Source organism: Macaca mulatta, chromosome 1 (assembly GCF_049350105.2).
Source record: "Macaca mulatta isolate MMU2019108-1 chromosome 1, T2T-MMU8v2.0, whole genome shotgun sequence".
NCBI lineage: Eukaryota > Metazoa > Chordata > Mammalia > Primates > Cercopithecidae > Macaca > Macaca mulatta.
Genome location: NC_133406.1, coordinates 178,665,495 through 178,692,805, shown reverse-complemented (window position 1 = coordinate 178,692,805; position 27,311 = coordinate 178,665,495). Strand labels below are relative to the sequence as shown.

The following is a 27,311-nucleotide window of genomic DNA, read 5'->3' as shown; positions in this document are numbered from 1 at the left end:
TTTCTTGTTTTTAGAAAGGACTGTTGCAGAATTAAATGAGATAATTTATTTAAAGGTAACTATTACTCAAAAGGCAACATTTGTTATTAGAAATTTGGGTTTAGAATTGCCCATAAGAGATTTTGGATTAATCTTAAATATTTGTTTCCTTGCTTGATTTCCTCCTCTGCTGTTGCTTTTACCTTTCTGTTTTGCTTGCTTTTTCCTTTTAGTTCCTTTCCCTCTCATTTATCTTTTATCTTGTGAGAAAAGCAATTGTTCACTGATATGTAAGATCCTGTCCAGGACCTGACTATCAATTGCTTTCAGAGTCTAAAGATGAGACAAAAATGAAAACAGACTGGCTGCAATGTCTGATATAATTCCTTTTTGATGTCATCATCTCAGCCCCGCCTGAAAAAAAAATCCAAGAAGATATGAAAGCCCAAAGGGTAAAGCATTAAACCATGCAAAAATACCAACACCAGAGAGAAAACAAGTATCTATGACTCTGTGGGAAGGGTGTGAATGACAGGTGTTGTCAGCTTATTTTGACAGCCTTTGGTAGCTTTTCTGTATCTTTATTAAACTCATCTTAGCTACCAGTTTTTCAGGACTTAGTCTTTTTTTTTTGTCAGTTTCTTTAGGTGTATGGGATAGATGCTTTCTTTCATTCAGTGGCTTTTCTTTAGAATACACATGCGATCTCCTTCACTTTCAGTCATTTTGGCAAGTGTAGATCTCAATCACAACATTAGCCTTAAATATTCAAGGGTCAACTTATTTTAAAAAATTGACTCTATGTTTATTTTATTATGATAAAAAATATATAAAATTTATCATCTTGATCACTTTAAGTGTACAGTTTAGTAGTGTTAAACATCTTTAGATTGTTGTAAACTAGATCTCCAAAACTTTATCTTTCCGAACTGAAATTCTTTTTTTTTTTTTTTTTTTTTGAGACGGGGTCTCGCTCTGTCACCCAGGCTGGAGTGCAGTGGCCGGATCTCAGCTCACTGCAAGCTCCGCCTCCCGGGTTCACGCCATTCTCCTGCCTCAGCCTCCCGAGTAGCTGGGACTACAGGCGCCTGCCACCTCGCCCGGCTAAGTTTTTGTATTTTTAGTAGAGACGGGGTTTCACTGTGTTACCCAGGATGGTCTCGATCTCCTGACCTCGTGATCCGCCCGTCTCGGCCTCCCAAAGTGCTGGGATTACAGGCTTGAGCCACCGCGCCCGGCCCGAACTGAAATTCTATACCTATTAAACAATAACTTCCTGCTTTTAAAAAAAGTTTTGTAACAACTCCTTTTCCCCCATCCATAGCACCTGGCAACCACTATTACAGTTTCTGTTTCTATGAATTTGACTAGTTTAGATACTTTGTGTAAGTGGAATCATACTGCATTGTGACTTTTTGTGACTGCCTTATTTCATACAGCATAATTTTCTCAAAGGTCATTCATGTTGTAGTATGTGACAGGGTTTTCTTCCTTTTGAAGGCTGCATAGTATTCTATTGTCTGTATAGACCACTTTGTGTTTCTCCATTCATCCACTGGTGGACCTTTGAGTTGCTTCCACCTCTTGACTGTTGTGAATAGTGCTGCTATGAACATGAGTGTGCAAATATTTCTTCAGGACTTTGCTTTCAATTATTTTAGAGATACACCCAGAAGTAGAATTGCTGGATCATATGATATTTCTAATTTTTTTGAAGTACGTCCATACTCTTTCATAGGGGTTATACCATTTTACAATCCTAACAACCACGCATAAGCATTCCAGTTTTTTCAAATCCTCGTCTACACTTGTTATTTGCTGTTTTTTTGGTAGTAGCTACACTAGTGGGAGTGAGGTGATAGCTCATTGTGATTTTGATTTGCATTTCTCTAATTGATGATGTGTTGAGCATCTTTTCACATGCTTAATGGCTATTTGTATACCATGTTTGGGGAAATGTCTGTTTATGTCCTTTGCCCATGTTTAAATCAGGTTATTTGATTTATATTTTGTTGTTTTAGGAGTTCTTTATATATTCTAGATATGATATACCCTTATCAGATAAATAATTTGCAAATATATTCTCCCATTATGTGGATTGCCATTTTACTGTTTTGATTGTGTACTTTGTTTTGTTTGTTTGAGACACAGCCTCGCTCTGTCGCCCAGGCTGGAGTGCAGTGGCATGATCTCAGCTCATTGCAACCTCCACCTCCCGGGTTCATGCGATTCGCATGCCTCAGCCTCCTGAGTAGCTGGGACTAGTGGTGCATGCCACCACACCTGGCTAATTTTGGTATTTTTAGTAGAGACGGGGTTTCACCACGTTGGCCAGACTGGTCTCAAACTCCTGACCTCAAGTGATCCACCCGCCTCGGCCTCCCCAAATGCTGGGATTACAGGCATGAGCCACCGTGCCTGGCCCTTGATTGTGTACTTCGAACAAATGTTTTAAATTTTGATATGTACCATTTGTCTACTTTTTTTTTTTTTTTTTTTTTGTAATCTGTGCTCTTGGTGTCATATCCAAGAAACCATTGCCAAATCCAAAGTTATGAAGCTTGTCATCTATTTTTTCTTCTACAGATTTTATAGTTTGGAGTAATAGACTTACTTTATCTCTCTTTATTTGACTTTAATTTTTAGAGCAGTATTAGGTTCAATGCAAAAATGAGCAGAAAGTAGAGTTCCCAATACCTCCTCCCCGACACACGGGCAGCCTCTCCCACTCTCAGTATCCAGCACCTGAGTACATTTGTCATAATTGACAAACCTACATTGACACATCATTATCACCCGGAGTCCGTAATTTACATTAGAGTTCACTCTTGGTATACATTCTATACATTTTGACAAATTATAATGGCATGTATCTTGCCACATAGTATTATACAGAATCATTTTACTGCCATGAAAATCCTTTGTGCTCTTTTATTCTTCCCAGGATAGAGTGCAGTGGTGCGATCACAGCTCACTGCAGCCTCAAATACCCAGGTTCAAGTGATCCTCCCACCTGTGCCTCCCAAGTGGCTAGGATTACAGGCATGTGTCACAAGCCTGGCTAATTTTAAAAAATTTTTTGTAAAGATGACCTCTTCATCTATTGCCCAGGCTGGTTTCAAACACCTAACCTCACACGAACGCCTGCTTTGGCCTCCAAAAGCTCTGGGATTATAGGTGTGAGCCACCACACCTGGCCACTCAAGAGGTTAACTTTTAATCCAGAAATTTTGAACTATTCAGAAGATACTCTCATCAAAGTATTCAGTGTTCAAGTTGCAGAACTATAAGATACTTCTGAGAGTTTTTCATCTGGTCTAATACTCATTGAAGTAGAAATTTAATCAGAGTTATGTTTTCCTTCTCACAAGCAATCTTAATTAATGAAAGCTTCAAAACCATAAAACATTATTTAAGAAAATTGCCAGCTCTTTTGCATGCTTTTAGAGCATGACAGTTTTTAAAGTTTTTTTTCCACAGGTATTCTTAATTGTGATCATCTTACAAATTCTGTGAGATGGTTAAGGCAGGCAAGATAATTTACATTTAACTCATTGACCAGTCTGAGGCTGGACTAAGTTAAGTGAACTGCCCAGGATTTCATGGCTAGAAAGTAGAATCCAGGTTCTTAACCCCAAGTCATTGTCTCTCTCCACTCTACCTCCTTGCCTCTTCTTTTGGCCATGAAAATATGAATATGCTGTTAGCCTCTTGCAGAAGTAAATAAGATTTTGTTAGTGTCTGGTTTATTTCCCCAACTGTTTAAAACAGCGTAAGGCCAGGTGTGGTGGCTCACATCTGTAGTCCCAGCACTTTGGGAGGCCAAGGCAGAAGGATCACTTAAACCCAGGGTCTCTACAAAAACTTTAAAAATTAGCCAGCCATGGTGGTGCATGCCCATAGTCCCAGCTACTCAGGAAGCTGAGGTAAGAAGAGCACTTGAGCCTGTGAGGTCGAGGCTACAGTGAGCCATGATCACGCCACTGCACTCTAGCCTGGGTGACAGAGTGAGATCCTGTCTCAAAAAATAAAATAAAGAAGAAAAAACCGCATAGACTGTGACATATTGTGGGGTGAAGTTGTTAAATAGAAATATTTGTTATTGTTTAGAATTATTTGGGTGGCCAGGCATTGGTGACTCACTCCTGTAATCCCAACACTTTGGGAGGCCATGGAAGAAGGATTGCTTGATCCCAAGAGTCTGAGACCATCCTGGACAAATAGCGAGACCCTCTCTCTTAAAAAAAAAAAAAAAAATTATCGCAGGCCGGGCTCGGTGGCTCACACCTGTAATCCCAGCACTTTGGGAGGCTGAGGTGGGCAGATCATGAGGTCAGGAGATCGAGATAATCCTGGCTAACACGGTGAAACCCCATCTCTACTAAAAAAAATACAAAAAATTAGCCAGGCGTGGTGGCGGGAGCCTGTAGTCCCAGCTACTCGGGAGGCTGAGGCAGGAGAATGGCGTGAACCTGGGAGGCGGAGCTTGCAGTGAGCCAAGATTATACCACTGCACTCCAGCCTGGGCAACAGAGTGAGACTCTGTCTCAAAAAAAAAAAAAAAAAAAAATTATCCAGGTACAAGTAGTGGGTACCTGTAGTCCCAGCTACTTGGGAGGCTGAAGCAGAAGGATCACTTGAGCTCAAGTGGTTGAGGCTGCAGTGAGCCATGACCATACCACTGTACTCCAACATGAGTGACAGAGTGAGACCTTATCTCTAAATAAATAAATAAATAAATGTGAACAAAATAATTATGTTTAGATTGAGTCTGTCTTATCTGAAATGCTTAGGAGCAGAAGTGTTTCAAATTTTGGGTTTTTTCAGATTTGGTATGATTTACGTATACCTAATAAGCTATATGTGGGACCCAAGCCTAAACATAAAATTCTTTTTTTAATATATATATATACACACACACACACACACACACACACACACGTGCCTTATACACATAGCCTGAATGTAATTTTTACAATATTTTAAATAAATTTGTGCATGAAATAAAGTTTTTGCTGTGACCCGTCATGTGAGGACAGGTGTGGAATTTTCCACCTGTGGCTTCATGTTGGTGTACAAAAAGTTGCAGATTTTTGAGCATTTCTAATTTTGGATTTTCAGATTAGGAATGCCCAACCTGTATTAAACAAATTATAGTATTTCTGATGTTCTTTCTCATAAAACTATTTTTAAGGGGTGTCATGGGATTTTCTGTTACCATTTAAAAGTTAAATGTTAAAGCAATACTATGTACTGTGTCATTTTGTGCCTGTTTCTTAAACTCTCATAGCCTGTTTCCTCATTTGTAAAAGTAATGACAACAATAATTTTAAAAAGCAAGGTTATGTAATTAAAATTGGTTTGCATGGTACTTTAAGACACTCTCTATAAGAAATAAGGAAGGGAAGTTTTGGCTGTGAGGGAACAAACTTCTGGTACATTGTAACTACTAGGTGTGAGGCATTAAGTTAAATACTTTACATTCTTTAATTCTATGTTCTGCCATTCCTAGGGCAAGAAAAGTGATTAAAGAAGCAGACACACAGTTAAGTAATTTTCAGGAGGTCAACAAGAACAGTGTGGCTTCAGGGGAATTTGCAAAATAGATCTTTTTGACTTCACCATGTACTTTTTAGTGAAGCTCTTTCTGATTCTAAAGCTTGTATACTTTTTTCTGATAGACTCTGGTTCAAAATACCCCAAATACAGTGTTTTTAATAATGACAAAACATTTGGATCACCCAAAAAAGATATTCTTTGTTTTTGTTCTGTTTTGTTTTTGAGACGGAGTCTCGCTCTGTTGCCCAGGCTGGAGTTCAGTGGCGCAATCTAGGCTCACTGCAAGCTCTGCCTCCCGGGTTCACACCATTCTCCTGCCTCAGCCTCCCGAGTAGCTGGGACTACAGGCACTCACCACCACGCCCGGCTAATTTTTTTGTATTGTATTTTTAGTAGAGATGGGGTTTCACCTTGTTAGCCAGGTTGTTCTCGATCTCCTGACCTCATGATCTGCCCACCTCAGCCTCCCAAAGTGCTAGGATTACAGGCATGAGTCACCGCGGCTGGCCCCAAAAACGATATTCTATCAGCTTAATCTTGGAATCTTTTCTTAAAATTTAATTCCTAGGGAAAGTAAAAGTGTATTAATTAGAAATTTTTACTAATAAATAGCCTGTTTCTTGACCAATTCAGAAAACGACAAATTTGTAAGCTCGTGTTTCTGTAATGTATTGATATATTATGCTGTACCTACTCTGGGCCAGAAACTCTGCCTACACAAGACAGAATTAGTTTCTTCTCTCATTGAGCTGACAAGAGAGTGAGGCTACAAGCAATAAATGACTAAAGATGACACAACAAAATACCGCCAAATCTCAGCTGGAACTCTGCTTCCTCCCTGAGGCTTATTCTGATGGCTATTGGAAATAATACGTATGTTCAGGGCTCTGGGCACACAGCCTGATGGTTTCCTAAGCAGGTGTGCAGAGAGAAGCTCCACGCTATCAGTCACTAAAGGAACCAGGTCAGTTTGAGAAATAACATGTTTTAATCCTTTTTCTACATTCTACTGCAGTTTCGTTTAATTACTGAAAACTACCATTATTTTTCCTTCTAGGAAATATGATTAAATATTAAGATTGTCAGTGCCACTGCTGATGACCACGATCTGATGCGGTGCGGAGCTCTCGTTGAGCATTACTGCATGACTGTGGGGTGACCAGGAAGCAAACTCAGCCCAACCTTAGCACATTTCTACTACACTGTAACCATAGTGAGCTTGCAGCTCACCACTTTCATAGTGATTAAAGAACCACGTTCTGTGTTCTCCTGGTAATTAAAATATATGGCAAATGATTATAGAGAGTGTTTCTAAAATTACATTTGGCTTTTCTCAGTGCTGTTTTCAAAATTAAAACATGTTTACTGTTTTCTCTTAAGACTGAGTTAAAAATCTGAAGTAATTATCAGACCTTTTTTTATGAATCTCATATTCAGGCATTTCTAAGGGTTATAAAGGCATTTTGAGCTAGGATAGGGACTTACCTTAGTGTTCTTAATGTGCATAAGAATTTCATAAAAATCTTTTTTTTTTTTTCTTTTATAAATGGTGACTCCTTGGCCCCATCCCCAGAGATTTCGATTTTGAAGATATGACACGGAGCCCAGACACCAGCACTTCGTACAGGACTTCTTCTGGTGATCCCAGGACCACACTGGGACATGCTGGTTTAGGCACAGTGGTACACTTCTGTAGAAAGGCTTCAAAGGACATGTCGAGCAAAACTGATATTGTGAGCCTGATACTTTGAGCTTGGGCACATATGTGACCAGCAATTAGGGTGGATAAACTTCCTTGTACTAAACTAATTTCATTTTATGTTTTAAGCCTAAAGGTGGTCAGTGAACTTGAACTTTGTCATTGTAGATTGATCATTTGCCACCTAGGTCTTCTCCATTAGATAATTGCCTGAGAGATACCCCCATCTCTCGCACTCTCTCTCTCTTTTTTTTTTTTTTGGAGACAGAGTTTTGCTCTTGTTGCCCAGGCTAGAGTACAATGGCACAATCACGGCTCACTGCAACCTCCACCTCCCAGGTTCAAGCGATCCTCCTGACTCAGCCTCCGAGCAGTGAGCCAAGATCATGCCACTGCACTCCAGCCAGGATGACAGAACGAGACTCCATCTCAAAAAACAAACAAACACACTTTCTGCTCCAAAAGCAAAGTGATACCTTCAAGGCAGGAAGCCTGTGCTTCCTTCCCTAAGCTAGCTTTGGAATAAAAAGTCACTTTCTTTATACTAAAAAATAATAATTTAAAAATAACTCATTCTCTATCTCCTAGAAAAATGGGGGTACTCAGTTACAAAACTGGCTTAATTCATGAGGAGTTCTGAATGATATTCTTTGTTTTGCCATTCACTTGTGATTAAGCTCTATGATCTGTAGTGTCCTTGATTGTGAAGGATCTGGACTGGTTTCTTGCTGTCTCCAAACTAAGTGTGATTTCATTGTTATTTTGTATTTATTTGAGACAGAGTCTCACTCTGTTGCCCAGGCTGGAGTGCAGTGGTATGATCTTGGCTTTCTGTGACCTTGACCTCTTGGGTTCAGGCGATCCTTCCACCTCAGCCTCCTGAGTAGCTGGGACAATAGGCATGAGCCACCACGCCTGGCTGATGTCCTTTTAATTTTTTGTGAAGATGGAGGTCTCACTGTGTTTCCCAGCTGGTCTCGAACTCCTGGGCTCAGCCTTCCAAAGTGCTGGAATTGCAGGCATGAGCCATCATGCCCAGACCCAAATTAAGTGTGATTCTTAAGAGTTTAGGTACTGATTGCTGAAGTTGAATCCTTCTTTGTCTCCTGTTATGTGACTGAAAGATTTCAATCATATTTGGAACTTTTTATGCTTTTGATAGTACCTAATTCAATCTTTACTCCTTTTGTTTTCACCCTTATATCCCTAGCAAATAGCATAGTGTCTAGCCCAGAGCCAGTATTCAGACTTTTTTTTTTTTTTAATAAATAAGTGGAGTAAAGTCAGCTATTCCTTTTTTCTCCAACTCTTTGAGTTCTTTTTAATCTCGTCCAGTCGATGCCCTTAATCCAGTGTACATCCATTCCTATAATTGTTGGGTACATGGTAATAGCCTCCTAAATGGTCAGCTTTCCTATTCTTGCCCTCTCAGCCCTCCTTCCCATTGTTAAGTGGTAATTCATCTTTAAACACTGTTCAAAGCATTTCAGCATCTCTGCCTGGTCCAGATGTTTGGAACCTCTGTCCACTTGGTCCTAGCAGCAGTTTCAGGCTTATCATCTCCTTCATTCCTGAGCTCCAAGTGACATTCAGCTGCAGCTGTCTGTGGATACCATAAACCAGCCCAAAGTGAATTCTCACCTGCTTGTGTTTCACTCCATGCCTCTAAGGATCAGATAACAGCTTCCTTGTTAGCCTTCAGCTTCCTTTACTTTGGACTTCCAAACAGTTCAAAAGCCTGTTGGCTTTCAAATTATTTTCTACTACCACATGCTAATTTTGCCTCTAATTTTTTCTCCACCAGTCTACTTTTATAATCATGCTTGGTCTTCCTGTCTCTTTCTCCCCTTTTCAAGTCATCCTGTGTGTGCTGTGGCCACGCTTCCTAAGGCTCAGCTCTGGGGTTTGCCTATATGTGTTCCATGTCTCGCCTTAAATTGTCAATTCCAAAAGGGCTGAGGAAGGTTTTAGGCTTTCCTTCTGCTACTCTAACAGATGTGACATAACGTGCTGCTTTATTTTCCTTGCGTTGATGGGTAAACATACAGGATTTGAAGTGAGACATACCCACACCTGAAACCCAAATCTTACCAATTACTTACTTCGAGTTTAGGCAAGTTCCATAACCTCCACTGGCCTCAGCTTCATTATCTGTAAGATGGGATGGTTATACTTATAGCATCGTTATGAGGATGTTTTTTCCTTTTTTTCTTTTTTTTTTTTTTTTTTTGAGATGGAGTCTTGCTCTTGTCACCCAGGTTGGAGTGCAATGGCACAATCTTGGCTCACTACTCTTGGGTTTAAGTGATTCTCCTGCCTCAGCCTCCCAAGTAGTTGGGATTACAGGTACCCACCATCACGCCCGGCTAATTTTTGTATTTTTGGTAGAGATGGGGTTTCTCCATCTTGGCCAGGCTTGTCTTGAGCTTCTGACCTCAGGTGATCCGCCCGCCTCAGCCTCCCAAAGTGCTGGGATTACAGGCGTGCACCACTGCGCCCAGCCTTGTTTTGTTTTTCAGTTGTGAAAAATTTCAGACATTTACCAACATAAAGAGAATAGTCAGCAAATTCTCCCAGATTCAATAATTACCAAGATTTTACTATACTCATTTCACCTATTCCTTTTATTTTATTTTTCTTTACTGAAATATTTTCAAATTATCCCCAGACATTATGTCATTTTATTCATACACATTCATCTCTTAATCATATAACTACAATACCATTAATTTTCTTAACATCATAATTTTTTGTTTTTTTCTAATATATAATCTGTAATTAAATTTATTGTCTCAAAATATATTTTTACAATTGGCTTGTTCAGATAGGATTCAAACAAGGTCCTCACATAATAGTATTTTTTGTTTGCTTGCTTTTTTAGAGATGGGGTCTCGCTCTGTTGCTCAGGCTGGAGGGCAGTGGCGTGATCATGGCTCACTACATCCTCCACCTCCCAGGCTCAAGGGATTCTTCAACCTCAGCCACCCATGAAGCTGGGATTACAGGCATGTGCCACCATACCCAGCTAATTTTTTTGTATTTGTAGTAGAGATGGGGTTTTGCCATGTTGGCCAGTCTGATCTCGAACTCCTAGCCTCAAGTAATTGGCCCACCTCAGCCTCCCAAAGTACCGGGATTACAGGCGTGAGCCACTATGCCCAGCCCAAACTGGAAATTCTTTGGATTAGTGGGTAGGTGATAAGAAATAAGATGGAAAGTTTAAAAGGTTAATTCATCTTTCCCAGTGCAAGAAAAAGGAAATAATGGTAGAATGTGAAAAAGAAGATTAAAAAGGTTAATTGATAAGTTGTTTACAGCAATAATATTCCAATTTAGGTGTTTTATAGAGGTGTCCTAGAGTCCCCCCGGGGATGAGGGGTTGAGGGGAGGCTCCATTTAAGACTTTTTCTCGCAGATTCAGCCAGAACACTGATTACAGGTGTGAACCACCGTGCTGGCTGGCATTACAGTAGTTTACGTCTCTTTTTTAAAAAGAAATTTATTAGCTGGGTGCTGTAGTGAACACGTGTAGTCCCACAGCTATGCAGGAGGCTGAGGCAGGAGGATCTCTGAGGCCAGGAGTTTGAGGCTGTGGTATACTATGATGCAGCCTCTGTGAATAGCCACTGTACTCTAGCCTGGGCAACATAGTAAGACTCAAAAAAAAAAAAAAAAAAACTTAAAAAAAAATTTAAAATAAAAATAAGTTAATTGAAATACAAACAGAAAACTGTACTGTAGTTTGCTGAATTTTCACAAAGAATATATTCCCATGTAACCACCATCCAGGTAATGAAACAAAACATTACTAATACCCAGAAGTCACTTTGTGCCTCCTCTGATTCACTATTTCTTCTCTCTTCTCTGAAAGTCATCATTTTTTTAATTTTTTCTATTTGTTTATTGTTGATGTTGTTTATCTCTTACAGGAAGAGATTTTCTCTATTAGTTTGGACATTCATTTTCATATGCTCCTTCCTTCTCTCCTTCCCTCCCTCCCTCCCTCCCTTCCTTCCCTCCCTCCCTCTCTCCCTTCCTTCCTTCCCTCCCTCCCTCCCTCCCTTCCTTCCTTCCTTCTTTCCTTCCTTCCTTTCTTCCGTTCTGTTTTTCACTCTTGTTGCCCAGGCTGGAGTGCAGTGGTGCAGTCTGGGCTCACTGCAACTCCATCTCGCAGGTTCAAGCTATTCTTCTGCCTCAGCCTTCCGAGTAGCTGGGATTAAAGGCATGCACCACCACACCCAGCTAATTTTGTATTTTTAGTAGATGTGGGGTTTCTCTGTGTTGGTCAGGCTAGTCTCAAACTCCCAGCATCAGGTGATCTGTCCGCCTGAGCCTCCCAAAGTGCTGGGATTATAGGCGTGAGCCACTGCGCCCAGCCTGTGCTATTTCTTCTGATAAGTTACAGTTTCTTTTATATATTTTTACTTCTCAAATCTGAAAGTACTAACTCAGAGAATTAGAAGTTGGTTAGTGCATGAGAAAAGTTAGATTGAGATGTTTATTTTACCTGATTTTTTTAAGTGGAATTGTTATATTTAATATATAGAGGAGTGTTTTAAAATGTTTTCTCTGTATTATATTATTCTTTGTTATTTGGAAACAGAACAGATGACTAAATGTTTCTGAAATTGTACTGAGTCATTATTCCAGTGTGTTGAACATTTGCTATTAAAATACTGGGCAGTGACTTGAATTAAGTTTCTTTCTTGGGAGAAAGGCTCTGTTACTTAGCAACACCTAATATCCTATGATGATACGAAAACACTCTGTGACAATAATGGAGAAATGTTCTTGGCTTTCTTGGACAAGAAAAAGGCATCAATGCTTTGATACAGAATTATGAGCAACTTGGGATTCCTTTCTTCAGATAACATTGTCCTGGGGCTAGAAAATCCATGTTTAAAATAAGCATGAGTGTTCAGCTGCATCAAGAGACTGTTCTCTCTCCAATTATTCTAGTCTGATGTTCATTCAGGGATACTTGAATAAAGCCTGGTGCCAAAAGAAGTAGTTTACTTATCTACTCATCTCTGATTTTTATTTAGAAATGGGAGGGCATCTAGGTTATTTGAAAAAGGAACTACAGCCACTTGACTAACACACTGCATAAGTGGAGGGGAAGAGAAATATCTTTCCATCTTAGGTTCATGGCTGAGATCTTTATAACAACAAAAGACAGATTAGGCCAGGCTCAGTGGTTCACACCTGTAATCCCAGCACTTTGAGAGGCCAGGGTGGGCAGATCACGAGGTCTGGAGATTGAGACCATCCTGACCAACATGGTGAAACCCTGTCTCTACTAAAAATTCAAAAATTAGCTGGATGTGGTGGCACGTACCTGTAATCCCAGCTACTCAGGAGGCTGAGGCAGGAGAGTGGCTTGAACTCAGGAGGCAGAGATTGCAGTGAGCCAAGATCACGCCACTGCACTCCAGTCTGGCGACAGAGGGAGACTCTGTCTCAAAAAAAAAAAAAAAAAAAAAAGATAGATTAACCAAAGAAAAGCAAACACATTTATTTAATATACACAGGAGCCTTCATAAGGAAATGAAGTCCCAAGGAAACAAACCTGTGTGGTGTTTATGCTAGGTTTAAACCAGAGAAGTAAATAGCCATGGAGAAGTAGGATTGGACAAAGGAGGCATGATCTAATGGCAATAAACCAGGAGGAACTTACTCAGATTCTTCTCTGTGTCCCTGTGTCTTCAGAGATAAGGATGCTCCCTTCCTCTGGGTGTAGGCAGGGCACCTCTGTAATGAAGGTCTTATCACCTGCTTCAGGGGAAGATCAGAGAAATCCTTCTTAGGTTTTTTGACCTGCTTCAGGGGAGAAGGGGTGGGAGAAGTGAGAGTTACCTTCCCGCTTCTGCTGTTTTCTCAAATGCCAAGATGCTATATTGTGGAGTAGTGTGTACTGAATCCCATCAAAAGTCAATGAAAACTGACACATGCCTGTAGTCCTAGCTATTCAGGAGGCTGAGGCTGGAGGATTGGTTGAGCCCGGGAGGTTGGGGCTGCAGTGAGCCATGATTGTGCCACTGAACTCTAGCCGGGTCAACAGAATGAGACTCTGTCTCAAAAAAAATAAAAAATAAAAATAAATAAAATCAGCAAAAGTCTATATAAAAATGACTGTTGTTTTTACAGATATTTCCTAGAAATACCAGATGTGGTAAGATTCTAGATCATTATAACACTTTTGATATTTTGTTGCCAAAAGCTAGTACTTATGTAATTTGTGTGTGTGTGTGTGTGTGTGTGTGGTGTGCATTTTCATATAGTAAACAAAGTATGGGTTCTTTAGTTTTTTTGTTTCTTAATTTTAAGAGAGAACTTCATTGACTTCAAGTAAAAGAATACTCTTTACTCCATCTCTTTAAAATAATGTATTTTCGGTGAAATTGAAATGAGTAAATTTTAAGAAAACCATTCTCTATACATTTTCTTTCCACCTATCCTTTTCTCGCCCCATTGGTTGCTATGGCAATGACTCCCAGCAGCCCTTAGAGCAAATGCCAGGCCATGCGGGGTTCCCTGCAGTGAAGCCACATGTCTGATGCTGCACAACAGTTTGTGCTGACTCAGCCATGCACAGGAGGAGTGCTACTGTTTCTATCTTAAGTTTTGAATTAAAAACTAAACTGGCATTACAGTCTTGATTTTTCAAAAATGAAAAACCAAGTCAGTTTCAAAAACCAAATCATTTTTCCTTCTCCCCTTGAAATTCTAGGTTCAGCTTTTGTTGTACTTACTAAAGAGAAGCAATTGTCACAGAGATTTACAGGAAACCCCAGAGATTTTGGATGGAGGGAGGCAGCCTAGGAGGCTGAGAGGAAGGGAAATCTATTACACAATCAAAATAAACCTCTTATTTAATCCTGAAGCCTGACTGTGGAGACAGAGATAGCGTCCATGTTAGATTAGTGTTATGACTGCCCTATGTAAAGGCTGCCTTAAATTTGGTCTCTGTGAACTTTTGTTGATTGTCATCATCAACATACTTTTCCTGGAAAGAAATGACTGCACTGCATGAGAGATTCATCTGTAGTTTACGAACCTAGTGGCCCATGAGAAGCACCTGAGCACCTCCTTACAAAGATTCCTTGCTCAGAATCTCAGCCTGTGGGACCCAGTCATGGTTCTGTTTCATAAGCGCCAAGGTGATATTTTAGGTAGTATGGGGGAGAAAGTATTATTTTTTCCTCACCCATTGCAAGGTTCGTGACTGAGACCCTTATAACAAAAAGCAGATTAACAAGAGAAAAGCATAACAAATTTGTTTATGCCAAATTTTATACAACACAGGAGCCTTCAGAAAGAAAGACCCAAAGACCCAGGGAAAACTGTGTTTTTATGGACAGTCCTGCAGAAGTATGACTTGGGGACAAAAGGGTATGATCTAGTCGGGGGGAACTCAGGAATGCCTGTTTGTTATAATCTTTTTTTTTTTTTTTTTTTTTTTTTTTTTGAGGCAGAGTCTCACTCTGTCGCCCAGGTTGGAGTGCAGTGAGATAATCTCTGCTCAATGCAACCTCCGCCTCCCGGGTTCAAGCAATTCTCCTGCCTCAGCCTCCCGAGTAGCTGGGACTACAGGCGTGTGCCACCACATCCAACTAATTTTGTATTTCTAGTAGAGACAGGGTTTCACCTTGTTGGCCAGGCTGGTCTCAAACTCCTCAGGTGATCCACCCGTCTTGGCCTCCCAAAGTGCTGGAGTATCAGGCGTGAGCCACCGCGCTCAGCCTTGTTGCGATTCTTGTGCATCTGTGTGTGCTGTTCCCTTCCTCTGGGTGTAGGGCAGGACACCTGTCACATACACCTCTGCAGGGGGGAAAGGGAGGGAGGTCAGAGAGTGATCTTCCTAGGTTTTGTGGCCTGCTTCTGGGAAGTGGGGGCAGGGGCTTTCTAGTTTCTGTGGCCACTTCAGGAGAGAGGGGGTAAGAGAAGGTCAGAACACATAATCCTGCTTCTGTGGTTTGCTCAGTTTCCTTCAGTGTAAAATACTCAGTCTGCTAAGGTGCTACCTTTTAGGGTATTGTGTTCTGAATCCTGACAATAGCAATAAATCTAAGCCTGACCAATAATCTAAGGAGATAGGCCTGGGAACCATTGTTTCAGCTCTGAAGGGAACTTATTACCTCAAATGTCTACCAGTTGAAGAGATAGCTGTGATGGTGTGATGAACAGGTCACAGCACTTGGATTCAGCAGAACTGACCCTGACATTGGCCAAGTCACCTCAGTTCTCCGAGTATCCGTCAATTCATCTGCAAATGGAGGCATTTACGAAAGTGTGGGGAAGAATCGATGACACAGTGAACTGTGAAATATTTCTTTCATACAACGAAGTATTATGACCATGTGAGGATTCTGAAGATAGCTTCTTAAAACTGAGGGAGAAATTCAAAGTCATTTTATCTTTCCTTTAAAATGATATTAGAGAATTTTATACATGATTTGTTAGAGAAAAAATTGAACTATATGCTAGGAGACTTTATAACACTTTTCATATTTTGTTGCCAAAAGCTAGTACTGACACAATTTATGTGTGTGTGGTGTGTATTTTTGTATGGCAAACAAAGTATGGGTTCTTTTTTTTTTTTCTGTTGCTTAATTTTAAGAGAGAACCAAGTTGGCTTCAAGTATTAGGTTGGTGCAAAAGTCATCGTGGTTTTTTTCATTACTTTTAGTGGCAAAAATCACAATTACTTTTGTACGAACCTAATAAAAGAATACTCTTTACAAACCTCTTTAGTTTATAGTTTCTACCCATAAATTAGCTTCATAACCTTATATGAGATTTTTGTTCTTTGGTCTTATTTCTTTATCAAATGGAGTCTGAAAGTAAGGATGGGTGACTGTGACTGTGAGAGAAGGTCCATGATTTCTTAGTTCGTTTTGCCTGAATTAAAAGTCTCTGATTTCATGATATGGTGAAAACATAGCAATTAATGTATCGGAAGGGCTGGACCTGTCATCTTTTAAACTCCATCTAACTATGGGTCCAAATAAAAATCGTAGGATAACCCAAATTCTAAGGCCTGAAAATATTAATAAAAATTCAACGTAAGTATATGTATTACAGAGTATTTGGCACTTTTAGTCTCTTATTATTATGCTTTCTGTTTTATGAGGCACTGAAAAAAAAGGATTACCTATAAATCTTTTTGCTTGTCAAGTTTCTTCAGCTCGATAAAGTGGGTTTTAAAAGATAATGTGCACATAGTAATTTGTTTTTCTAGTAGTACTAACGGATTTTAATTTTGAATACAGCTCTAAAGAGGAAACTGTTTTACTTCTTTTAACTGAAGGGATAATTGTCTTTGAGAAAAAAATCATATCTGTCTAAAGCTTTTAGATTTCCAATCACTTTTATATAGCATTGTTTGGGACAGTGTCGGAACAGTGTGTCCTCGCAATTGAATAGGATCTTCAAAATCACTCACTTCTGTTTTCAGTAGGTTTAGATGGACTATCTAATATATGCCAGCCACTGTTGTAGGTGCAGAAGACTGCAGAGAGTTGGGTGGACAAGCAGCTCATGGAGTTTATATTCTAGGGGAGGGAAGTCGAAGGAAATAAGGAATCTAAAAAGATACTTTTCAGCTAGGACCATGAAGACCGATGGACAACACTGGAGACAGGGTCTTCCTTTGTCACCCAGGCTGGAGTGCGGTGGTGTGATTATGGCTCAGTGCAGCCTCAACCTCCTGGGCTCATGCAGTTGTCCCACCTCAGCCTCCCAAGTAGCTGGGACTACAGGTGTCCACCCTCATGCCTGGCTGATGTTTTAATTTTTTGTAGAGATGGAGTTTTGCTATATTGTCCAGGCTAGTCTTGAATTCCTGTCCTCAAGCAATCTTTCTTCCTTCCAAAATGCTGGGATTACTGTACCCAGCCCCAAAAAATTATTAATAAAATTGTGTAACTATGAAGTATGCTCAATTCTTTTTTTTTTTCTTTTTCTTTTTCTTTTTTTTTTTTTTTAAGACAGTCTTGCTATGTCACCCAGGCTGGAGTACAGTAGCATGATCTCAGCTTACTGCAACCTCCGCCTCCTGGGTTCAGGTGATTCTCCTGCCTTAGCCTCCCGATTAGCTGGGATTGCAGGTGTGTGTCACCATGCCAGCTAATTTTTGTATTTTTTGTAGAGACAGGGTTTCACTATACTGGGCAGGCTGGTCTCGAACCCCTGACCTTGCTAGTGATCTGCCCGCCTCAACCTCCCAAAGTGCTGGGATTACGGGCATGAGCTACCACGCTCAGCCTAAGTATACCCAGTTCTTTAATGTTTCAGGGTTGGGATTTTTTTTGCCGAGTTTTATTCTGTTGAGCTTATTTCATTCTCCCACAAAACAGAAAACAATACAAAGAAATTAAGGAAAGCTGAATAACTTATCTGTTAGCATTTAGGCCAAGAAAGTCAGAACAAGCTAGATGCAGGATTATTGGAAATGTCAACCAAAACGAGGCCTTGGCATGATACAGTAGAAAGTGTAGCTGACCAGTGGGTTGAGAATTGGCAAGAACATCTATACTATTCAGTATAGTTTGCAGATATTAGTTGTTTTTCCTGACGACACACTAAAATAAGCAAGTAACTTCAGCTGCTGGTATTTTTCTCAATGCTCTAACTAGTCATATGTGTGCTTGTCTCTGATGATAGATTTTCAGGTCCTTGAAAACAAATTCAGTATTGTATTCCCTTTGTATCACAAGCCTGGCCTGAATTTGGATTCAATTCATATTAGTTCATTGAATAAATAGGATTATAGTAGGGTCACAAAAAAGCATTGACTAGAAAAATACAGCTGCTGGTTTTGGCCAGGCATGGTGGCTCACGCCTATAATCCCAGCACTTTGGGAGGCCGACGCAGGCAGATCACGAGGTCAAGAGATCGAGACCATCTTGGCCAACATGGTGAAACCCCATCTCTACCAAAAACACAAAAATTAGCTGGGCGTGGTGGCGCATGCCTATAGTCCCAGCTACTGAGGAGGCTGAGGCAGGAGAATCGCTTGAACCCAGAAGGCGAAGGTTGCCGTGAACCAAGATCGCGCCACTGTACTCCAGCCTGGCAACAGAGTGAGACTCTGACTCAAAAAAAAAAAAAAAAAAAAAAAAGAAGCTGCTGGTTTTAAAAGTTAGAATAATAAATCTATAACTTAGTCCCTCAGTGGGATGTTGATAAGGGAGCCAATTTTTTTAGGGTCTTTTAAGCCACTTATGGGGTTCTTTTTTAAATTGTGGTAAAATATACATAGCAAAGTTTACTATTTTACCATCTTTAAGTGTATTGTTCAGTGTTAAATACATTTACATTGTGCAACCATCCATCTCCAGAACTTTTTTATTTTCGCAAACAGAAACTACAGAAAGGGTTTTGATTCTACACTTTACTAGCACACAATTGTAAAGCTGTTTCAGTGGCCTACATATCACGGGACAAACACTTGATCCAGTGGTGGCATTTCTCTGCACCTGCAGATGTTCCAGGGTCTTCTCCTTGCCTCAAAGAAGAGACTCGGTGGAGAACAACGTTAGTCTCTTCCTCTAATGGTTCCCACCAGAGGGCTGTGTGGCTTTTCTTCATGCCATCATGGGCAAAACTGCTTTCTTTCTTAAGTCTCCATTTTTCTTAAAACAAACAAAAAGTTAAATAGAAAAGAGCAACTTTGTCACCAACTTAAGACTAACTGTAAACCTCAACATAACTATATCATGGAAACAAAAATCATGTGGGTTTGTTTCCCCTAACATTATTTGGATCCTATCTCCCAGGCATTTTTAGGAAACATCTACTTTTAGGGTAACAACCCCATTTTACATAAGAAATCTGGGTTCATAGAGGCTTAGTAATTTGTCCAAGGAATCAGAGATATTAAGTGTCTTAGCTTGTGTTTGAACTTAATTGTGACCCTAACCCTTATCCTTTCTATTCTGCCACAGAATGTGGGATGCTTCAGCCTCCCAAAGTGCTGGGATCACAGGCATGAACCACCATGCCCAGCCTCATTTCAATGTCTTTAATAGCTACTAGTTCATCACAGTTTTACATTTATTCTTGCACTAAATATTGTGTTTTAACTTTTTTGAGAAATGTATCTACATCATATAGATTTAAGAATGTACCAACTTACAGTTTGTATTGAGGTACTATCCATAATTTTATTTAAAAAACCTGTCTGCAGTTATTTTTCTCTTTTAGTTCTGTAATTTTTTAAAATTTATTTTTAGAGATGGGAGTCTCATGCTGTAGCCCAGGCTAAAGTACAGTAGTACAATCATGGCTCGCTGTAGCTTTGAACTCCTGGACTTAATGATCCTCCCGCCTCAACCTCCGGAGTAGCCAAAATTATAAGTGCGTGCCGCTATGCCAGGCTAACTTTTCAAACTTTTTGTACAGACAGGGTCTCGCTATGTTGCCCAGGCTTGTCTCAAACTCCTGGGCTGAAGCAGTCCTCCCAAAATGCTGGGATTACAAGCGTGAGTCACTGTATACAGTTTTGTAATTTATTTTTATCATCTATTTTTTTCTCATTAAGTTTTTAAAGAGCCTATCTTATTAATGTTTTCCAAGAAGTAGGTTTTAATTTCATTGAACTTCAGAATGTATTTTTATTTTGATTTGTTTGTTGGTGACAGTTCTATATTCATTCATTAGCAGATGCCCTTCTCTTTGCTATTTTCTGTCTTCTTCTTTCTTTGCATTTGCTATGTAGCTATTTTTCCAATTTCTTGGTTATAATGCTTTTTTATTTTAACTTTTCTTGTTTTCTGGTAAATTCTTCAAAATTTTAAATTGCCTTCTAAATTCTTCTTTAGCTGTGTCTCCCGAGTTTGACATCTAGAATTATAATTTTTATTCAATTGTGAATACTGTATTTCTTAATTTTCTGTTTAAAATCTTGGGTTTTTTACTAATATTATTTCTAAACACCTGAGGTTTTTAAAGTTATCTTTTTATTGTTAATTTATAATTTTTTTGTTTTATTGCATTATATTTCAAGAACACAGCCTGTGTAATATTGAGTCTTTGAGAGCTATTGAAGTTTCTTTTATGGCCCAATATGCAGTCTGTTTCTGTACTTGGTCTGTGTGTGATTTGCAAAAAATGTGCATTTTGTGTCTGTCAGGTGTAGAGTTATCTTATATCTACTATTTTGAGTATTGTCTTGTTAAAGTTATCAACGTCTTTTTTTTAAAAATAAAAAAGATGCTTTATTACTTTCTGAGAGAGGTGTGTTAAAATTGGTGTTTCGTGTTGTTTTCTTAGCTGTGATATCATTTCTTAACTGTCTTACCATGTAAGTCCAATAAACAAAGCAGATGAGAGCATAAGTGCTCTGGTTGAATCTGGAGAAAAGATCTTAAATGGAGCCTCCTCTCAACGCCCCCATCCTGGGGGACTCTATGGCACCTCTGCAGAACCCGTAAAATGGAATATTATTGCTGTAAACAGCCTACCAACTAACCTTTCAGTCTTATTTCTGATCACCCACCCACTAGTCCAGAGAATTTCCAGTTTGCAGCCAGCAGCTACCTATGTTCTCCTCCCTATCCCAGCTGCATTTTCCTCTTGCCATTTCACCCACCAAGGTTCTTTATCACATAATCAAATTGCGTACCATACTCAAGACTGCTTAAATTTTCCTAATTCCAAAAAATATTTTCTAGCCATATCCATTTTTGGAATTCTAAAAACAATTACTGGGGCCAGGCATGGTGGCTCATGTCTGTATTCCCAGCACTGTAAGAGGCCAAGGCGGGCAGATCACCTGAGATCAGGAGTTTGAGACCAGCCTGGGCCGCATGGTGAAACCCTGTCTCTACTAAAAATAAAAAAATTAGCTGAGTGTGGTGGCGCACACCTGTGATCCCAGCAACTCAGGAGGCTGAAGCACAAGAATCTGGGAGGTGGAGGTTGCCGTGACCCAAGATCGCACCACTGCACTCCAGCCTGAGTGACAGAGTGAGACTTCATCTCAAAAAATAAAATAAAATAAAAGCAATTATTGGTGGCATAATTAATTTAGTGTTTATTCACTGATCTAATTAATAAGTTAGTATTTATTCAGTGACCAGCAGTCGTAATGGTTGGGAATTTAAAAAATAATTGCAGTCGTTGAATATTTGTTGTGTTAACTTTATCTCTCCTATTATGCTGTGTGAGCATCTTTATTGTAATGCATGTCTTACTCGTCTCTATTCATTCAAGTACCCACACAGCATCTTGTTCTTGGTTGCCGACCAGCAAAAATGCCTTGTATTTATTCACTTCAGTGTAAATATGACTTAACTCTTTTCCTATGTAGTTAACAGTTTTGTGATCTTGCAAGTCCTTCATTTTACTGTATTTTGCTAAATATGTTCATTTATTAGTAACAAGCTTTGTTCAGTGAGAGTTCTTTAAGATTCTCTTCAAAATTCTTGTAAAGCAGATTTATTTTCATTCTAAAATAAGCCCCCCTTATGCCTTATTCTTTTATTATAAATTCATGCATAAAGTCATTTTTATGAGTTTAAATTTATCTACTCACTTATAAAGCAGTGTTTGTTGAGTCTGGTAAAGCGATGGAGTGGACTGGGCTGTCTTCTTCCCCACTCTACCTTAAGACAAATGATTTGACTTGAGCTTTTAATTTGCAAGGTTCCCTCCTAAGGACAGCAAATGTAATATAAGTGAAGCATTAGAATGAGCATTTAGAGTTCCAAGAGTGTCACAGTCTACCAATTTGTTATTTAAAAGCTGTTGAGATGATTGCTTCCAGCCATGGTAGTAGACATGTAGCTTTTGAGTGTGGTGGCACACCTGGCCTGATCTTGTGCTGTGTGGGGCACAGGACATGCTTAAGGCAGTGCTATCCTCACACTGATTTGTCAGTGTGGTTTTGCTGCACAGAACCAACACAAGTGAGACATAGCCAGCCATCTCCTAAAACAGGTCCTTTTGACCCTAACATAGAGGTAGCAAAGTGAGACAGAAGATGGAATAAGAGAAGTATAGAACACCTATAAACTATGAGCCGCTAAGCCCTTTAACATGTATGTTGTTTAATTTTCTCAACATCCATGAAATGGATAGTAACATTTATAGATGAAGAAGTGGAACCTCATAGAGATAGATAAAACAGTGTATTCATTGTTAGGTATTGAGTAAGTGGTAGATTTGTGGAATGAATTCAAATATGACAGCTAAACCAACACCCTTAATTCCTCTTGCTTTTGCTCCCATAACCCAGTGTTATTTGGTACCCTTCGTATTAATATATATTAATGTAATTATTTAATATATATTAATGTAATTATTTAGAATTAATTGTTGATTTTCTTTCCTACTGGACCATAAGTCCTAAGAGGAGAAAGCATGATTGTTTTGTTCAGCATTATCTCTCTAAGACCAAACACTTTGCTTGCCTTAAATCTGGTGCTCGGTTAATATTTTTGTTTCCGTTTGTAGTGCGGTTGGGTTGGGGCAGATAGGAAAGGGACCATGGTTTCTGCCACTTTGTGTTGATTGACTTAGGTAAGAAGAGTCCACAGAAAGTCTAGGCCAGTGTGAACCTGAACAATCAGAAGGTCTTATGGGTGAGTTAAACTTCTTAGCAGGAAATAAAATAATTTTTAACTGTAACCTACATCTAAGGCCATGCATGGCCTTAAGTACCTTCATTCTCAAAAATAAATTATTATAGAGGTTGGCACAGTGCCACATACTAGTAGTTCCGGCTACTTGGGAGGCTGAGGCAGAAGTTGGAGGCTGCAGTGTGCTATAGTCACGCCTGTGAACGGCCACTGCAGCACTCCAGTCTGGGCAATATAGCAAGACTCTGTCTCTTCAAAAACAAAAAGGGTACCGTGGTTGAGAAATCACAGTAAGGACGGGGAAATGCTGACATCTCAATAATACAGATCAAGCTACTCTATTTAATGTTTTAAAAATTCTTTTAATAGAAAAAATCAGACAAAGATATGCAGATCTGCCTGGAGAACTGCACATTATTGAACTTGAAAAAGATAAGAATGGACTTGGACTCAGCCTTGCTGGTAATAAAGACCGATCACGCATGAGCATATTTGTGGTGGGAATTAACCCGGAAGGACCTGCTGCCACAGATGGACGAATGCGTATTGGAGATGAACTCTTAGAGGTGAGAAGCATATGTTTTTAACTTGTCTTTTGGTGAAGTGGATGGGTGCAGTGGATGTTCTACAGGAAAATGAGGTGAAAGAAAAGAATGATGTCAAATTATATTTCCTTCAACTACTTAAAATCATTTTTCAAAGCAAGAACAGAAATGTTGCTTGCAAATGTTATTTGCTGCTTATGTGAAAACTAATCTCACAGAATATTTTAGAAGTTCTTCAGTAAAATATCATCGAAACATATTAAAACCTTTGTTTTTAATATCAATTTTTAAATATTCAAAATTAATTTGTTTGTATATTAACCTAATTTTGGTAGTATTTATCAAAATTCTCTTTGGGCTTTGAATTAATCATATGTGTAACTGTTATTGTTCTTCAGTTTTTTGGGGGAGGCAAGTGGGGAAGATGTTACAGCCAACAAGAGCCTGTGAACGTCTCAAAAATAATAGTTAATGTCTGTGAAGTTCAGGATATGGGTTAAGGTTACATAGGTTCTTTCTTTAGGAATAGAATAGACAAAAGAGAAGCTAAGAAGATGACTGATCCTCTTTAAATTACTCTAGATAATTCCATTAATAATCTGAAAAGGTTATTATTCTTCTACACTTAAATTCAAGGTATCTGTTCTGAGCTTATCTTAGTTTGATACTCATTTGGTTGTTCATTCACTCATTCTTTCAGCTAACACTTCTGAGTGTCTATTAGGACCAGAAACAGAAAAAGAGATGAAGACATCCAGTTCCTTCATTAGTATAGCTCACAGTTTAGAAGAAGAAAACAGACATGAAAAGATATTTATATTACAAAATGAGAAATGCAATAATGATGATGATATGATGATGATGATGATGATGATGATGACAATAACTGCTAAAATATACCTGGTACCAAACAGAACAACCTCTTTTACTGGTGAGATCACAAAGTAAATGATGGTGTTAGGATTCAGTGGCAGGCAGTTTGACTTGTAGCTCTCTGTAAACCATTGTGCTTTAAGGCCTGTTTGATAAAATGTTCCAACTTTAGGACATTTAGGCGAGCTAAATCATGGAGACGCTGAGTGTTAGACTGCTTACTTGAAATGAAGGCTTACTGATTTTGCATTTTATGATTTCCTCCTCAGACTTGACTCAGAATAGAATTTACAGTCATCCATAATTTTACTTGCCTAATAATAACTACTGCCACAGCTGGCCAGGTGCACCAGGAAGACCATCACCATCAACTCTTTCTTCCAATCGCTGGTTGCTTCTTCCCACTTAAAACCTGTATCTGCAAAGAAGTCACTTCCAGGAATACTTTTCTTTTCTTGTTCTTTTATGATATAGCATCCTGAATGGGACCCACATTGGGTCATAACCCTGACTAGCATAATCATTACATAAATAAAGTCAAAGATGACCTTATGTAACTAATATTATTCATTACCTCAGTTTGTTTCCTTTGGCTTATGTTTAGAGACTTCCTCAGAGATGAGACAAAAGCGATGGCGGTAGTAAAAATGATGAAAGTTAGAGCCAGTGTACTCAGTTATTACTAGCACTGCACATATGCATTGTACATATTTGTATTCAGTATTCTTAAGAACGCTTTATGGTAACAACTATTATTATCTCCATTTTATGGATGAGAAACTGGGTAAATAACATACCTAATATTGCAGAACTAAGTGACTAAGTGTGGTTAAGAACCCAGGCTTGCCAGACTCCAAGACCCATGCTACAGCCACTGAGGTATACTGTGCTCCCCATGGGACTTTTTTTTTTTTTTTTTTTTTTTGAGACGGAGTTTCCCTCTTGTTGCCCAAGCTGGAGTGCAATGGCGCGATCTTGGTTCGCCGCAACCTCCGCCTCCCAGGTTCAAGAGATTCTCCTGCCTTAGCCTCCCAAGTAGCCAGGATTACAGGCAAGCGCCACCATGCCCGGCTAATTTTTGTATTTTTAGTAGAGACAGGCTTTCTCCATGTTGGTCGGGCTGGTCTCGAACTCCCGACCTCAAGTGATCCACCCACCTCGGCTTCCCAAAGTGCTGGGATTACAGGCATGAGCCACCGGGCCTGATCGCCGTGGAACTTCTTTAACCAACCCAGTTTGTTTAGATTCAGGAGATTCCTGATTTTTTATGCTTTCATCTTTAGGGAATCATGTATATTAAGTCACTCTGTTGTGTTATACATATCTAGACAGAGATTTCCTGTCTTGCTTGGTATATGGAAACACTCCAAAGGCTATAATTTGGAATATGAGGATTCTTGTTCCATTCTTTCTACCTTATTAAGACTCAAGATGGAATGTCCTGTGGTATCCAGAACAACAGGAGCACGGGTATTTTATTTCTCTGTCTGACATTTTATTAGACACTGGTAACAAATGAGCTGTGGCTGCAGAGTAATGAGAGTATTTTACGGGTCAAACACAAAATTCAGCACTATGTATGCGGCAGCAAGCACCGGACTCAGAAGACCTACCATAACTTGTCTCAATGCTTTTGATTATTGGTTATATTTCAGAAGTTGCTCAGCATAATGTATGTAGGAGGTAAAGAGTTTTCCTTGTCTTAGACAGCAGAACATCAGCTGACATCAAATGTGTGAAGATTGTCCCCCACATGCCAAGCAGTTCTCCAGCTGACAGCAATTGAGTATCCTATGATTCAATTCAGTTCTGACACTAGGTACCTGGAGACAGCGTCAGTCCCACAGGTTAAGGGCTCAGTCCCGCAACACTGTCTCCCACCACTTTAGAGGCCATTCGCAATCCCAGGTTATGACCTGAACTTCTGACCAACCAGCTCTTAATTGGGAGTTTCCGTGAACCCCTACTCAGGTTTGATTAATTTCCTAGGATGGCTCACAGAAGACAGGGAAACGATTTACTTACATTTAGCCATAAAGGAAGTTAGGAAGATACGGGCGAACAAGCAGATGAAGAGACAAATATACAGATTGAGGTGTAAGTGAAGGGGAGGGCAGAGTTTCCATGCCCTGTCTTGGTGTGCTACCCTTCAGACAGGTCCACATGTTCAGCAAGCCAAGAGCTATTCAAACCCCATAGTTCAGGGGTTTTTATTAAGGCTTCATCATGTAGGCATGAGCAATTATTACCTCATTCTCCCTGAGGGTCAGAACTGAACATTCCAAGCTTTTAGCCGTGGTTTGGTCCTTCTGGCAATCATCTCCCATTCAAGAACCCACCAACAGTTGCCTCATTAGAACAAAAGACACTCTTGTTGCCCAAGGAATTCCAAGGGATTAGGAGCTCTGTGTCAGGAACCCAGATCAGAGACCAAATATTAAAACAAAAAAAGATTTGAACTCCTGCTGGAATACAAAATCCTTGAGCATCTGCAAACTAAAAACTGACTCGAGGGTTTTTTTCCTAGTCATTGGGAATGTAGAGCAGTGTGTCTTGCATGTCATCGGAAGAATAGATTTTTGTTTTGGTTTTGTTTTGGTTTTGTTTTGAAAATGACTCTGAACATTTATTTCCATTGCAATTTCTGTGGCTAAGAAGACTTAAACTTTACAAGTATTATCCTTTTAAGATCATTTTAATTTTAGTTGAGTGCAGAGGGCTTTTATAACAAATGTGCAGAAATTTTGGAGGGCTGTGATTTTTCCAGTATTAAACATGCATGCATTCATCTTGCAGTTTATTTTCTCATTGTGTCTATATATCGCTTTTCTCTGCGGCATGATTTCTCTTTTGATAATGCCCTTTAGGGCACAACTAGTTATCGGTAACTGAAAGTATCTTAATCATTATGGCTGCTTCTGTTTTTTCATGAACAAAGGTTATTCATATGTTAGCATATAGTTTCTTTGCACCCACTATTTATGTCTGAATCATTTGTCACAAGAGAGTGTGTGCTGATGAGATTCTAAGTTTGTGTGTTTAAACTTTTTTTTGAGTGAGGGAAGAAAAAG

The 27,311-nt window shown here is 39.4% G+C and overlaps 1 protein-coding gene and 1 long non-coding RNA gene across 20 annotated transcripts in view; one reads left to right on the top strand and one right to left on the bottom strand.

The window, feature by feature from the left end:
- PATJ (PATJ crumbs cell polarity complex component) overlaps positions 1-27,311 on the top strand; it is a 424,482-nt gene that overhangs the window by 221,676 nt on the left and 175,495 nt on the right. For all 19 annotated transcript variants that reach the window (XR_013401362.1, XR_013401361.1, XR_013401351.1 and 16 more), the window contains one exon: positions 23,192-23,388. Coding sequence is in view for 16 of the 19 variants with exons in the window: in XM_077954993.1 (XP_077811119.1) it covers positions 23,192-23,388 (197 nt within the window). In the remaining 3 variants the exon portion in view is untranslated. The remainder of the gene's footprint in view (positions 1-23,191; positions 23,389-27,311) is intronic.
- On the bottom strand, positions 2,774-4,237 carry LOC144333065 (uncharacterized). The gene is made up of 2 exons (XR_013401410.1): positions 3,776-4,237; positions 2,774-3,144 (listed from the first exon to the last, which is right to left on the bottom strand). It is a non-coding gene; the product is annotated as an uncharacterized LOC144333065 (long non-coding RNA).